This window comes from Hydra vulgaris, chromosome 05 (genome assembly GCF_038396675.1).
Source record: "Hydra vulgaris chromosome 05, alternate assembly HydraT2T_AEP".
Lineage (NCBI taxonomy): Eukaryota > Metazoa > Cnidaria > Hydrozoa > Anthoathecata > Hydridae > Hydra > Hydra vulgaris.
The window spans coordinates 33,794,072-33,810,000 of record NC_088924.1 but is presented as its reverse complement, the minus strand read 5'-3'; the positions used below and the strand labels follow the sequence as shown (position 1 = coordinate 33,810,000).

General features: G+C 27.7%; 1 protein-coding gene across 3 annotated transcripts in view; it reads right to left on the bottom strand.

Annotated features, from left to right (window-relative positions):
• LOC100210662 (bone morphogenetic protein 1) overlaps positions 1–13,929 on the bottom strand; it is a 78,859-nt gene extending 64,930 nt beyond the window's left edge. For 2 of the 3 annotated variants that reach the window (XM_065797977.1, XM_065797978.1), the window contains exons 1-3: positions 13,690–13,895; positions 13,463–13,570; positions 11,065–11,203 (exon numbers count right to left, since the gene is read on the bottom strand). In XM_065797977.1, the coding sequence (XP_065654049.1) occupies positions 11,065–11,203; positions 13,463–13,570; positions 13,690–13,795 (353 nt within the window). In that variant the 5' untranslated portion in view covers positions 13,796–13,895. Of the gene's footprint in view, positions 1–11,064; positions 11,204–13,462; positions 13,571–13,689 lie in introns of all 3 variants that reach the window. The other variant, XM_065797976.1, reaches the window with a different exon arrangement.
• Between the last annotated feature and the right edge of the window lie 2,000 nt (positions 13,930–15,929).

Sequence of the window (15,929 nt, the reverse complement as noted above, 5' to 3'; positions counted from 1 at the left end):
AAATGGAATTGCCCTAAATAGTTTTTGAGAGGAAATGCCTCACCTCTGATAAGAATGTAAGGGAGTTTTACGTTTGAACCATTTGGCTTTTTAGGTTCTATATTTTAATTAAAAGGTTTTCATACACCATTGTCACTATTTCTACCAGTATCACCAATGTCAATAAGTGTGAATTCATAGTTTGCATTGCAAATAGCTATCAAATAATTGAGTGAGATTTTTTGTAATTAAAGCAGAAGAACCCTGATCTTGAAGGGGCTTGCATAAAAATATGTCTCCCGTCAATAGCCCCTATGCAATTGGAGAAGTTCTATTTCTTCTCAAACTCGTTTGCTATAGCTTTCCATTCATTTTCGCTTTTTGGATAACTAATATATTCCTTAGCCAGTAAAATAGTTCATATAGCAATACAGGTTTCGTTTATTATTCTTTCTACGGAAGTCGCATTTATTCATACATACCAGTTAAATCTATTTGTGAAGTGCAACCAAAAATGTATCTCAAAGTGACCATTAATTTCACTAGCTCCAATTGTTTCACGTCTGAGAGAAGATTTTGTAATTGATGGTGCAATTAGGCTTAACAAATGTTTATACTTTGTAGGTGTCATTCTAAAAACTTTAAAAAAGTATACGTGATCAAAAAGCTGCATATCTTTTATAAATAACCTGAATGCTCCTTCTGCTTTCTTTCTCTAAATAATTTTTTGACCCACATACTTTTTTTATACTTTAGCCTTCTTTTGTTTTTTTTTCCATCCTTTTCCCTTTCCCATAGTAAAACGGATGAGTAGAACTGACCTTAAGAGCTTAACGTTCTTACTAACCCGTTTTTTGTTAACAAAAATTTTATAGCTTACTTTTTTTATGTGAAACCTTTTTCCATTGGAAATTTAACCAGAAATAGACGACAATTCCTATTTTCGGTAAGCGTGTTTAATTTATAATTTATGTAATAAAGTGATATATTATATAACATGTACACAATATATATGTTTATATATATTATATAGATATATATATATATATATATATATATATATATATATATATATATATATATATATATTAATATATACATATATATATATATATATATATATATACTATATATATATATATTGTATACATATATATTTATATATATATATGTATATATGTAGATATATATGTAACATATATATATGTAGATATGTATATTCATATATATGTATATATATATAAATATATACATATATATATATATATATATATATATATATATATATATATATATATTATATATATATATATATATATATATATATATATATGCATATATACATATATATATATATATATATATATATATATATATATATATATATATATATATATATATATATATATATATATAAATTTTGAATTTTTTGTCACATCTTTCGTATACACCCTAAAAATATAAAAAATTGTAAATATATTTTGACACAAATTGTTAAGCACCTGGATATATTCTCACCCAATTATCAATCTGAAAAAGGCTTACCAATGAATTATAAATATATATATATATATATATATATATATATATATATATATACATATATATATATATATATATATATATATATATATATATATATATATATATGTTTGTATATATTTATATATGTATATTTACATGTGTATATATATACATATATAAACATATATACATATATATACATACCATATATAAATATATTCATACATATATATATATATATATATATATATATATATATATATATAGTATATATATTATATATATATATATATATATATATATACATATATGAATATATATATATTTATATATGTATATATATACATAAATATATATATATATATATATACAAATATATATTTATACATATATATATATGTATATATATATGTTTGTATATATATACGTATGTATATATTTATATATGTATATATATATGAACATATGTATAGATATATATATGTATATATATACATATATATATATAAATATATATATATATATTCACATATAAATATTTATAAATATATATAAATATATATATATATATACATGTTTGTATATATATATACGTATGTATATACTTATATATGTATATATATATATATATGTTCTTGTGAAAGATCTGTTTCAAATCTTCGCAGATTGAAAACCTCGTCAAGATCAACTATGTCTGGAGATCGTTTGAATGGTTTTGCATTGATGTATACACATAGAGACATAGTTCCAGATACTCCAGATAAAATTAGTGCAAAGAAATGGTTATCGTAAGTTAAACCTTTCTTGAGAACACGAACGCTTCAGTGATTCAGAGTTTGTATAAACTCTACTTGTATATATGTATGTATGTATATTAGGGTGATTCATATTTGACGAACTTTTGAAAATCAAGTTGGTCCTACCTGGAATGGTTGACCAATAATATAAAAATAATTTTAAGCCCAAAAATTTTAATGTCACGTGACTTTAGAGGTCCCCGCCAGTCAAATTTGTGTATAAAAACATATCAAACTTTAGGGGTCTGGCGGGGACCTTTAAAATCAACACGGAAAGCCAACTTTTATTCTATATGGTATATTTTAGACTACTTATTTATAATAGGGTAGGACCAAAAAGAAATACGGTTGTATTTATTCCACATGATGCGGAGAAAGTGGCGAAAAAACGGTTTTTTTACATAAAATGACGCATTACTATGTATAACTGACGCTGGTTTATTCATCATATTTAGGCCAAATTTTGAAAATTAATATTAGATCTAAGCATTAATAATGTTTATATAGAAGGGGCGTGTCAATAGCTACCCGCCCCCTCACCCTATTATTGGAGATTTATACCCCCTCTATCCCTTCTTTGTTAGAAGGGGGGGGGGGGGCGAAGTTATTTAAATTTTATTATAAATCATAATATTTAAAATTACTTTATTTTCTTTAGCAAAAAAAGACAATATAAACATTAAATTATGATTACATTTTGATTCTTATTTTGGAATATTTATTCATATTCGTATTCGTATCATATAATCGTATTTGCGGAAGACATATTGTCGTAATTTTACATTCTGTGTACACACACATTTATCTATAACACACAGAAAATAAAAGGTATACTATCTGCGGTTATATACAAAATTATTATTGTAAAATACATGTGAATTAAACAAAGAATGAATATCAATTGTTTTTATAAATCAAATTACTGTTTAGAAACTAAGATGCCAAGATCGACAAGACTTAAAACAAGGGCATATCTTTTTGAAGAAGAGGATCTTGAAGAAAATCTTTCAGAAATAATGTTTTCAACAAATACAGACATTATTCTCTACTTTCAGTTCAGAAGATCTGGAGACAAAATAACTTCAACAAAAAAGCTGATTGCTTGTACCATTGGTCGTCAAACAGCAAAGTGTTCTGGTCTTGGTAGCTGTCCTGAAAACTGCATTATGCTCGCAGTTAAGAAACCATGGATAGACGGAGGATACAAGGATGGGATACTCACTGACCCATTTATAAGGTAGGCCAAACAAAATTTAATTCAAATTAAAGGAACAGGTTACCATAAACACTACACAAAACTTGAATAATATAATATTTTCTAAACCTGTTATATATATTATTACACGAAGCATATCGCTGATCTGATCAACAGCTGGGAGAATTTAAAGAAAAGTAAGTGTAAGAACTCAAAAGAAGCAGGAGAAGCTAGACAAGATTTCAAAGAAAAAGGAAAGAAGGTTTTCTGGATTGCTAAACCAAATATACAAGATATTCTAAAGAAGACTAGTCTTAATAAGGAATCGTATTGTACCGATATGAAATTTTTGAGAGATCAAAAGACCAGTCGCAAAATGACTCTTGGTAAAAAAGACAAACTTTATAACCGGATAATTAAGAGAGAACAGAGAAGATTAAAACATCCACAGTTAGTACACAGTGTTGAACAGTTTTCTCAGAGAAATGATTTTACTACAGAGCTTCAGTTTTCCTCAGAAACCAGTGATATAAATACCAGCATAGACTCAGATTGTTCGTTTGATTTCGATCAGCCAGGTCCAAGTAATGACACGCCACAGTTAGCCAAGGATTTTGTAAAAGATATTGCCATGACTTTAGTTTCCAAAAATATTTCCTCCAGAGATTTGCTGCATGTGTGTACAGATTTGGTTGTTAGTTCAGGTGGAAATGTTGAAGACTTTTTACTGTCTCAATCTACTATTTGGCGGGCACAAAAGAAAACCATCCAGCAAAATGCTGCAAAGCTCAAAATAGAGGTTAAAAAAGCTGCTGAGAAAGCAATTTTCCCTATAATAGCGCACTTTGATGGCAAAATTATTGAAGATATTACTAATGGGAAAAAAGAAAAAAGAGAGAAAGGTTTGCTGTTTCAGCTAATATTGATGGAGACATTAAGCTTCTTGGAATTCCAGCAATGGAGCATGGGACTGGAGCTGCTCAGTATGAAGCTTTGTATAATGTACTGGAAGATTATGGAATACGTGACGGTGTGAAGGGACTATGTTTTGACACAACTGCCACAAATACTGGAAGACATACACAAATACAGGAACCAATATTAGGTTCAGTCAAAGACAGGAATGTATTTTATTAGAGCTTGCCTGCAGAAGGCATATATATGAACTTCATCTCAAACATTTTTGGGAGCAGATTACCTCAGGCAAAACAGCAGCTCCAGAAAATTTAATGTTCAAACGGTTTCAGACAAACTGGAATGACATCAAGGAAACTGTCGATTCTTCCAATTTAATAAGGTTTGATATCAATTCCATCAGCAATACTTTCTTGGCAACCCAGATTGAGGAAACTATCCAGTTTTGCAAAGATGCATTAAACAATGACATATTTCCAAGAGGGGATTATAGGGAGTTATTGGAACTTTCCTTGATGTATCTGTATCCTAAAATATTTTTCAAAGTTCGAGCTCCAGGCTGTGTTTCTCATGCTAGGTTCATGTCGAAAGCCATTTACTACTTGAAGATTCAGATATTGAGTAATTATCTGCCCTATGATTTGACTGCTGCCCAAAATAAAGAGTTGAAGACAATGGTAGAATTTATCTCGATTTTCTATTCTTTCTGGTTTCTGAGAACCTCATTGCCCTGAGCGGCACCATTTCAGGATGTAAAAGCCTATTGGCAAATGGTGCAGTACAAAGAATATGTAGAGAAACGCGACACTGATTCCAAGAGAGTTCTAAACGGAATTGAAAGTACAATGATGTCAATGAAGAGACACACCTGGTACTTAGATGAAACTTTGGTTCCACTTGCTCTCCTAGACCCTACCCTTCCTGATGTGGAGAAAGAAAACATCGCATAAACATTACTCTCCAAACCAGTCCCTGATTATTTTCAGCATTCAGAGAAGTCAAACTTGATAAACGAGTTAAAATTTAAACAAGAAGTGCCACCAGGACTTGCTCCATTAATTGGAGAGAACTCTTGGTTTATCTTCAGTTTATTAAACCTGTCAAGAATGGAGGACAAACTTTGGTTAAACTGTCCTGCTCCTATGTGATGCTATGTTGACCAGTTCAAAACGTTCTCCAATTTTGTAAGTAAACTTGAAGTAGTGAACGATTGTTCTGAAAGGGCTGTAAAACTTGTATCAGAGTTTGTGAACAATGTTCACAAAGAGGATGATCGTCAACAACTTATACTAGCTGTGCAGCAAAGACGAGATCACTTCCGTGGGTCAGAAACCAAGGAACAGTTGAAGCTAGCGTATGAAGCAATAGGAAAGCAGAGAAAAAAATAACATGATTTATATACTATATTTATGCATTGCAATATATTATATTATATTTACATGTCATGATTTTAATATTTATATTGCCAAATTATGTTTTTTTTTGCTAAAGAAAATAAAGTAATTTTAAATATTATGATTTATAATAAAATTTAAATAACTTCGCCCCCCCCCCCTTCTAACAAAGAAGGGATAGAGGGGGTATAAATCTCCAATAATAGGGTGAGGGGGCGGGTAGCTATTGACACGCCCCTTCTATATAAACATTATTAATGCTTAGATCTAATATTAATTTTCAAAATTTGGCCTAAATATGATGAATAAACCAGCGTCAGTTATACATAGTAATGCGTCATTTTATGTAAAAAAACCGTTTTTTCGCCACTTTCTCCGCATCATGTGGAATAAATACCACCGTATTTCTTTTTGGTCCTACCCTATTATAAATAAGTAGTCTAAAATATACCATATAGAATAAAAGTTGGCTTTCCGTGTTGATTTTAAAGGTCCCCGCCAGACCCCTGAAGTTTGATATGTTTTTATACACAAATTTGACTGGCGGGGACCTCTAAAGTCACGTGACATTAAAATTTTTGGGCTTAAAATTATTTTTATATTATTGGTCAACCATTCCAGGTAGGACCAACTTGATTTTCAAAAGTTCGTCAAATATGAATCACCCTAATGTATATATGTATATATATATATATATATATATATATATATATATATATATATATATATATATATATATATATATGTTTTATTTAATATTTATTGTAATATTTAATTTAAAAAAGTGTCTTTAATTATAAAGCTTTGGTTTTCTTTTCATTTTGCAACTTAATGAATAATTTAAAAAGGTAAATAGTTTCTTTTAAGCAGATTAATTAAAGTTCCATTAAATCTATTATTTGACTGTAGAAAAATATCTTTGGTCATATGTGAAAAATCATATTAGTAATCCTCAAAATTGGCCAAAAATCGGCAAATAAAAAAAATACCATTGTTAGCGTTGATGCTATATGATGTGCTGATGGTTGCGCTGATTCTAATCTGAACATCACTAAGATTATTATAATTAAAATTACTAAAGAAGTTGCGTTCTTATTTTTATAAACGGATGCTATCACCAAGTCTCAATGACTACAAAAAAAATCTTTTCAAATTATGCAAATAGGGTGGTCCCGTAGGGGGAGCGTTGCATTGCTTTGGTAGCCCCCTACACCTGGGAAATGGAAACTTTTTAAAAATATGAATCCGAGTGAATAGGGGAAGGGGAGTTCACAAATAATTAAGGGAGGAGGGATAGTATTTATTTGGTATCTTGGAGGAATTTGGTAATGGAGCTTGGGGGGCAGTCAATTTTTCAAAAAAAAATTGCCAAAGGAGAAATAAATCCTAGATCCGCCCCTGGATAGTACATGAAATTTCGGAAACTTCCGTTCAGAAAATCCTCTATATGTAAAGTTGTTCTGTGTAAATTTTGATTTATGAATTTAAATTTAAAATGCTAACTATTTTACTCTCGTTTTTTGCGGTTACAAATCAGGTTACGAAACAGACGATCAAGATACGAATGTAGAAGATGATGTTGCACAAACAAGTGCAAGATGAACAAACGGTAGACAGTGTTCTAGGAAGATTTTTGATAATGCATAAACCAGAGAAAACAGTGATCCAAAATATTTGTTTATGAGTTTATTAGAATGGATGAATAAAAATAAGCAATTGCTTTTACTCAGTAATTGGTCAGCTTTACGCAAATAAAAACTTTAGCAGTTTTGCTCAAATTTTTATTCATTTTAATTTTATTAGAAATCTTTGACTTAATCTTAATGTAATCTTTTATTTCCTGCTTATGAGATTAAATTTAAAAAATATTTAATAAAAAATTGTTACTATAAAATTTCCACTGCAAAAAGCTTGATTATTTAATTTTTTAAATTATCGAAATATAAACAAGTATAGTGCACAAACATTTTTTCTCTGAATCCCCAATATACGAAAATGTTTTATATAAGTTTATAACTTTATATATAGTTTTATAAAAGAAAATTATAAAAGTATAAAAGTTTATAAACATATTATAATAGTTGTAAAAAATATAAAAAATAAGACCAGGTCTTTTATAACTATATCTTATTTATAAATTTCATTACTTTTATAACTATATCTTATTTATAAATTTCAAGACCTATATAGCTTTTATTACTTATATAAAGTTAAAAAGTTATAACGTTATTTTAATTTATATTAGTTTTAAAACTTAAATAATTTGAAACTATGTAAACTAAATGAAAGAAACTATTAGATCTGAAAGTTTAATATACGTTTACTTAGACTAAATCTAAACGCTTTATATACGTTTATTAGACTTGATTTAAACGTAAATTAGTCAAAATCTAAACGCTTTATATACATATAAAAATCCTATAATAGACGTCTAAAATACATTTGAATATAGTATTACATATTGAATATATGGTATTATGGACGTTTGTTCTAAACGTTAATCTGGATTTCATTCTAAACGAAAAGTCAACCGAATCTAAACGTTTTGTCGAAACGTTGTTTTGACGTTTAATAGACGTATGTGTGTTTACTGGGAACCCTCCATTATAAATTTTTTTGTAAAAAATTTACGCTACTATCCAAAATTTATTCCTTATGTATTCATGTCTTTTTACATAAATACATTAAATCTATTTTATTTCTTTTATCTTCTACTATAACAAAAAAGTTTATAAATTGGTATGTTTAATTAATTACAAATGGAAAAAAAATTTAAAAGTATTCAATTTGTGGAGAAAATAGCCTCATTTACGTTATATACAAGAAATTACAGAAAATATTTTGTTTTAACGCTCATTTAATATTTAGTATTGCTTCCTGACATTTTAATGACAAATATGCGACTTATTAATCACAAGATTTTGGATAGTTTCTACAGATATTTCATTCCAAGCTTCTCTGATAGCTCCAAGGTAAATTCAAAATGCTTACCATTTTTGTAAACCTTTCTTGAAAGTATTCCCCATAGATTTTTAATTGGGTTAAGATCTGAACTACATGCGGGCCATTCCATTACGTGAACATTTTTTTCTCTAAACCAAGTTTTTGTAGGCTTTAAATTATCGATAGCAGCATTATCTTGTTGAAAAGTTAAATTTTCACCCAACAATTACTCACCATGTTCAAGCAAACTTATTTCTAATAAGTCAATGAAGTCCTGTGACTTCATTTTTGTTGAAATCTATGCCAGTGGGAGTTTTCAAGCAAAAGAAAAAAACAAACCATAACAGTTCTACCACCAAAGTTACGACTCATCCGAGTTTCTTTCTCCTTTCGAAGATCGTGCCAGTAATATTATTAGCCCTTAAGACCATCTAGATTGAACTTTTTTTCAGAGAACTTTATGCCACTCATCCTGCCAAGACATGTGTTCTTTTGCAAATTGTAATCTAACTTCTTTATGACGAGCAGTAAGTTTTGGTTTTGGTTTACGCTTTTTCCAAACTGTGTTTGGATCTTCATGTAAGATTTGTCTGACACGTTGAACAGATACAGGTAATTGTAAATCAGCACGAATTTGAAATCCAGTCATGTGTTGAGCAACAGCACGACGTACAAATAACTCCTTTAGTACGATTATCAATTTAACGTTTGCCACCACTTACCTTATAAGCTCAATAATTAACCCCAATCTTGAAGTAATAATTAACCACTTTTGGAGATCTTTTAATTTTCTTTGCAATTCCCCGATTAGATAAGCCTGTATCTTGGTATGCTTTGATTACTGCTAATTTTTCATTCATTAAACGCTTACCACGTCCCATTTCAAATTTAGGTATCAAAAACCAAATGTTAGAAACTTTATGAGCCATGATTTCACAGTCTTTGTTTGACTTACAAATAATAACAAAAAACAAGTCACAAATGCGTATTACTAAATCAAAATATACAAGTAAACTGAAAATAAATATTGATGAGCCTAATTCTATTTGTTACCGCAAATACCAAGTATTATACACTTTATAGTTATATAAATTGTACTGTAATTTAATTATGCTATATTATAATCTAAAAAGCTGTTGTTTGTAACAATAATTATATGTGTGTAGGTACAAAAGATGAACCGCACAAACTTGCTTACAGATTTACAAAATATTGGATCAGTACATGGTGAGGCTAATTCTATTTTCTCCACTGTATGTCGCTACATAGTCTGAAGGTGTTTAAAAATTTGTTGTTTTTTTTTAAAGAAAAAAAGTATTGATTAATAGAAAATAAAGTTTTTAAAGAAATGGAGTGTCACTCGATTATTTTAAAAAAACATGTTATAAAGTTTTACGTAATGGTTTTATCATAAAACATTACGTAAGATTAATATTTTGAGTACCTTTAGATGGGCATTCGCTTTAATCATTTTTTAACATTGCACTGAATGCAAATAAACTTTGGATAAATACATATATTAGACAGTTCATTAAAAAAAAAAAAACTTTTTATTTATATATTAGTTATATAAAGTTCATGTCAAAAAAAGTAGTTTTTTGTTGCGTAGAAACAGTGTTTAATTTGATTATACAAAAAAATCCAAATTGCTAAAACAGGCGCGTCAAATCGAAAAAGAAGAGAATAAAGTTTATTAGAAACTTAAAACTAATTTAACGAAGAAATAATAAAATTTTGGTGAATAAAGAATAATTTCACGGTTCTCCATCTCGTCTTTGGTGGAGCCATCGATATTTTTTGTTTTTTTTTTGTTTTGTTTTTTATTAATAAAATTATTCAATTTTAAATAAAGTTTTGTTAAACCGATTATTTTAAGTTATACTAACCAAGTTATTTTAAAATATTTTAAATTTATTTAAAATTACTTTTAATTATAGTAACCAAATATATAAGCAAATATATAATTTTACCGTTAGAATCAGCAGTAGAAGAATATACTCAGCTGTAGAAGAATATACTCAGCTGTAGAAGAATATACTCAAGCCTAATCTTGCAAAAAAGTAATTACAGTTACTTTCTTTTTATTTTGCAAGATAATTTGATAAAAATATAACTTAAAAGACCTTGCAGTTTTATGTATTTCTAAAATTTTGAACCAAACCAAAATGTTCTTGGAATTCAAAATGTTTTTGGTATTCAAAAATACTTTCTTACTATTTTATAATACTTTTCAATTTTTAAGGTATTAGTGTCCAACCTAGTAACGTACTCAATTAATTTAACCATTAAACTTGTTTATAACAAAGGCATAACTTACACCTGTCCTCCACTGAAATAAAATATGACATAGTCTGTCTCATTGTGACGACTCACAAACCGGATGCAAGTTTTTGTCTCCCACCCAAGAATTGCATGATTAAGGTTTGTTAGCGCTTGAGTCTTCGTCAAATCTTCAACTGTAAAAAAGTTAAAGCTTAAGTTAAAAAAGTTAAAATGACATTCATAGTTGCGAGTTTATATAAACATATAAACTTAAATTTTAAAAAGTTTAAAAATTTTTTTTTTCAAATACATACGTTGGAAATGTGACAAAAATTACGGAACCAAAAATTAAACTCAGCGAGAGAGTTAAATCTTTCACAAAATAATTTGTCTTATATGATATAAAGATTTACACCTCAAAAATGTTGGTTCAACTTTAATGTTTGTACACAACTCATTGTTCATATGGTTAAATATTATTAAGTTTGCTTCATAATGGGTAAGAAGTAGCAAATTACCTTCTAAATGTTTTTAAACTTTTTTGCTCATCATATTTTTCAGGACCGCAAATATTTTGTTAAACCACGAATAATAACTTAATTATAAATCAGCCTTCAGATATTAGTGAAAAAATGAAGAATAAAGACACAAAAGTTTAAAATTTGAGGTTTGAAATTTGATAGTTTTTTGTATTTTTATAAGCATATTCCAGGTTCAATCTATTTGCAGGCTTACATTTAGGTAATATGAGTATATTTTCCAAAAATCACGCTTCTTAGAGAAGTTAGCTGGAGGATGATAAATAACATTAAATATATGCTCATTTAACATTTTCAAGTAATAAAATATATAATATATGTAGTAAAAACTAATACTCGTTTAATAAACATATATTGGTTGAAAAAATAAATAGGAACGAATATATTTTTGTTCAAAGAATATATATTTGTTAAGCGAATATTGGTTTACTAATATATTCGAACACTACGAATAATTTAAATCAATATTTTTGACGAATATTCATTCACGAATAATTTCTACGAATATTCTCTAATAATTATTCGTACATCAATATTCGATAAACGAATAATTATAGTACTCTAATCTGAATGCATCAAGTATAATTAAAAATGGCGCATTTTCTATTTATCATAACTAAATAGTTAGAACTCGTGTAAAAATGGACAATCAAATTTTAAGAGAATTCAGACTTTCAAATGTACAAAAATAATATTTTAGCTAAATCTTATTTATTTAAAAAGATTGGATGATTGAAAAAGGTTGGATGATTCACAAAAGTTAGATAGTTTAAAAAGATTAGATGTCTTGACGTGACCCCATTATTGAATCAGCTAATAATAAAAGATATACTGATATCTCTACTGTTTGAAATAGTATAATGGTATCTTTACAGATATCTTAATTGATTTTACCTTCTTTACTTTGCTTTTACTGATCTTTACTGATATTTTTCTATTTTTACTAATGGAAGTTAGTACATCTGCAAACGAAATTGAAATTAAAATTTTAGAAAAATTTTAAGTTCAATTTACGCTCAAATAACGCTAAAAATTTTTAATTTAAATTTTTTACACAACCATTGAAATTTGTTAGCAACCATGAAAAAAACAATTATTTTGTTTAATTTTCGGTGGTAATTGTCTTGCTCCATGCATAATTTTAAATTCTAAAAGTCTTCATCATCTCAACCACCAAAACTGTCAGAATAATCACCACTACCACCACAATCACTAGCACTACCACCACCATCACTAGCACTAGTAACTACAATATTTCAGCAACTGTCTTTTTAATCTACAGCACAATCAAAACCTCTTAATTAACTCAAAAAATTAACAAAGTCAAATGGTCTGCAGCCAACTTTTACCCAATTAACCCAAGCTATTTGAAAAAAAATAATGTAATAGCTAAAAAACTATTGCAATCACCCAATTACTTAAAGCATTTTGCTACAGATGTTTTGCACTTAATATGTTGATCCAGAAAATAAAGTAAATGCATCGAGGTTTGAAGGCGACTATCTTAATAAGCCTAAATTACTTGAGTAGAACTCTAAATACTTGAGTTAATGGTACCAGTATGAAAATTCGAAATGCAAGGATAGGCTTGTTAAGTTTGCATATTAAAGACGTCAAGTTGACTTGACTCCAGAACCTCTCGGTTACCGTATTTTAATTTCCTCATATGTGAGAGTTAGAACGAATTTTTTTTTTTTTTAATTTAAATAATATTTTTAAAAAATTAAAAAAAATTTCAAATCTGAATTGTATATAATTAGACAAAAATAAAAATTCTCTACAAATAAAAAAATAAAAAAAATCTTTTGCTTGTAAAAAAAAAAGGAAAAAAAAAGTTGAAACTCTAAACCGTTTCATTTGACTTCATTTTGATGAATAGATTTTCAATAATAAAAAATTTTAAAAAGTTCTAACTTGTTTTGTGATACTCCACTGTAAATGGAATAACTCCATTAGTCCATAGCTCTCTTTTATAATTGAAATATTCATCAGCAGTTTCGAAATTCAACCAGTCATTCTTTTCTGCATAAATTATTTATTTTATAGTTATTTAAATCGTTATTAAATACTATTATAAGTAATTTTGTCAATAAAATTAAAAAAAAAAAAATTTAAAAACATGTTTTTGTAAAAGTACTCACTGACGTCATTTTTTAAAGTATTTGGTTTCTCTGTTGATTTTATTTGGTTAATCTGTCTTTGGATACTTTTTGTTACATAAATTACCAACAATACATACCAAAACATTTTTCTATTATTTCTTTACTTTTTAAAAAATATTTCTTGACTAAAAGATTTTTGGTAAAAAAAAAAGTTATTAACGTAAATATAAAACTGTGAAATAAACACATACTGCTCTTAAAACTTTTTATTTGCTTTTTACAGTCGGATAGTAAAAAAAAATTATACAATGACTGCTGAAATTTAAGAAGGTACTTGAAAACTTTTTTTTGTTTTAAGAGTACATTCTATAATCAGATTTTATTTTTTCATGTTTGCTCAAACTGTTTTCTAAGCTTTTAATATTCAAAATACTACAGTTATTTTTGTTGTAAATTTTTTTTTATCGGGGTTGTTTCATTATCATGAAGTAGATTGCCTTGGTGCAGCATTTTATTGAAATGTTTTCCAAAGATTATTTGCATATTCCAAGTTTCAAGTCAATTATCGTAGAAGTAAATATAAAGTAATATCATAATAAAACATCAAGCCAATTATCATACAAGTATTATTCTTTTACAAATTTATAGATTTTCTTTAAAATGACATATTTACTATCAGTTTTGCAGTGTGAAAGGCATCACAAATTAAATGGAATTTGATGATATTTACCTCAACTATACCGCAGTATATTTAGACGCACAAATGCATTTAAAAAACATTTTTGAAAATGCAATTTAAATTCATTTTGTTCTCTTTATTGCCAATTAATGAACTTTTTTTTTATTTGATTTCGCGGAAGTAATTTTACCACAACAGTGGCAGCTGTAAACGACAGCGACGTCAATATTCCAACGTACGCTAGGATAAGCTACAAACGAATATCAAAAGCAAATATTTAAATCTTGCTTACATTGTAAATAAACTTCAAATAAACTTCTTTTTATTTTGTTGTAATACTAGTGAGTGTGACCATTATTTTGTGAGTGTTCATTATTTTGTGAGTGTACATTATTTTGTGAGTGTACATTATTTTGTGAGTGTACAGTATTTTGTGAAGGAACATTATTTTGTGAGTGTACATTATTTTGTGAGTGTACATTATTTTGTGAGTGTACATTATTTTGTGAGTGTACATTATTTTGTGAGTGTACATTATTTTGTGAGTGTACATTATTTTGTGAGTGTACATTATTTTGTGAGTGTACATTATTTTGTGAGTGTACATTATTTTGTGAGTGTACATTATTTTGTGAGTATACAGTATTTTGTGAGTGTGCATTATTTTGTGAGTGTACGTTGTTTTGTGAGTGTACAATATTTTGTGAGTGTACATTATTTTGTGAGTGTACAGTATTTTGTGAGTGTACAGTATTTTGTGAGTGTACATTATTTTGTGAGTGTACATTATTTTGTGAGTGTACATTATTTTGTGAGTGTACATTATTTTGTGAGTGTACATTATTTTGTAAGTGCACATTATTTTGTCTAAAAAAGACTGCAAACATCATTAATAAAACTTTCTTGTTAGATAAATTGACTTTATAATTCCTTATAAATGACTGAAATATCACGTGATGACTGATAAATCACCTGCAATTGATTTTATCCATAAAATTGAAATTGAAATATCGTATATCTAAAAAAGTATGAAAACCAGAGTAAATACTTCTAAGTCTAAAAACCCAAAAAACCTGTTGATAAGTATGTCATTTGTTTAAAAACTAGCCATGTCATGTCTAACTATAGATTTACACTTCTATAGTAACTACCAAAAGATTTAATCTCTGTGATTATAATTAATATAGCGATATTTTTGGAAGTAGCTAAAATTTACTGAGAAATAATGGATCCATTCGGAACTCCATCTCGTCGGATTTTTCTCGGTTTTTCGGAGTTTCGGAGTTCGAGATAGATCGAGAAACTTCGACGGAACTTCGAAAAAGTTTTTAGAAAATATCAATTTTTACTCGTAAAATAATTAAATTCTTATTTTATTTCTACGCTGCTTTTACAATAGTTCTTGTTATTTTTCAAAATGTAAATGTTCTCTTTGTCCAATAACAACACTAATTTACATTGCAAAGCAATTGGTAATGCATGGTCAGATGGTGGTGGTGGAAAAAAACCTCAAAAAAAAGCTTATTTTATTCAAAACCATATAATAAAACATACTCGTACTTTTCCATTTTACTATTTCAAAAACTCTTTTAAGTATAGT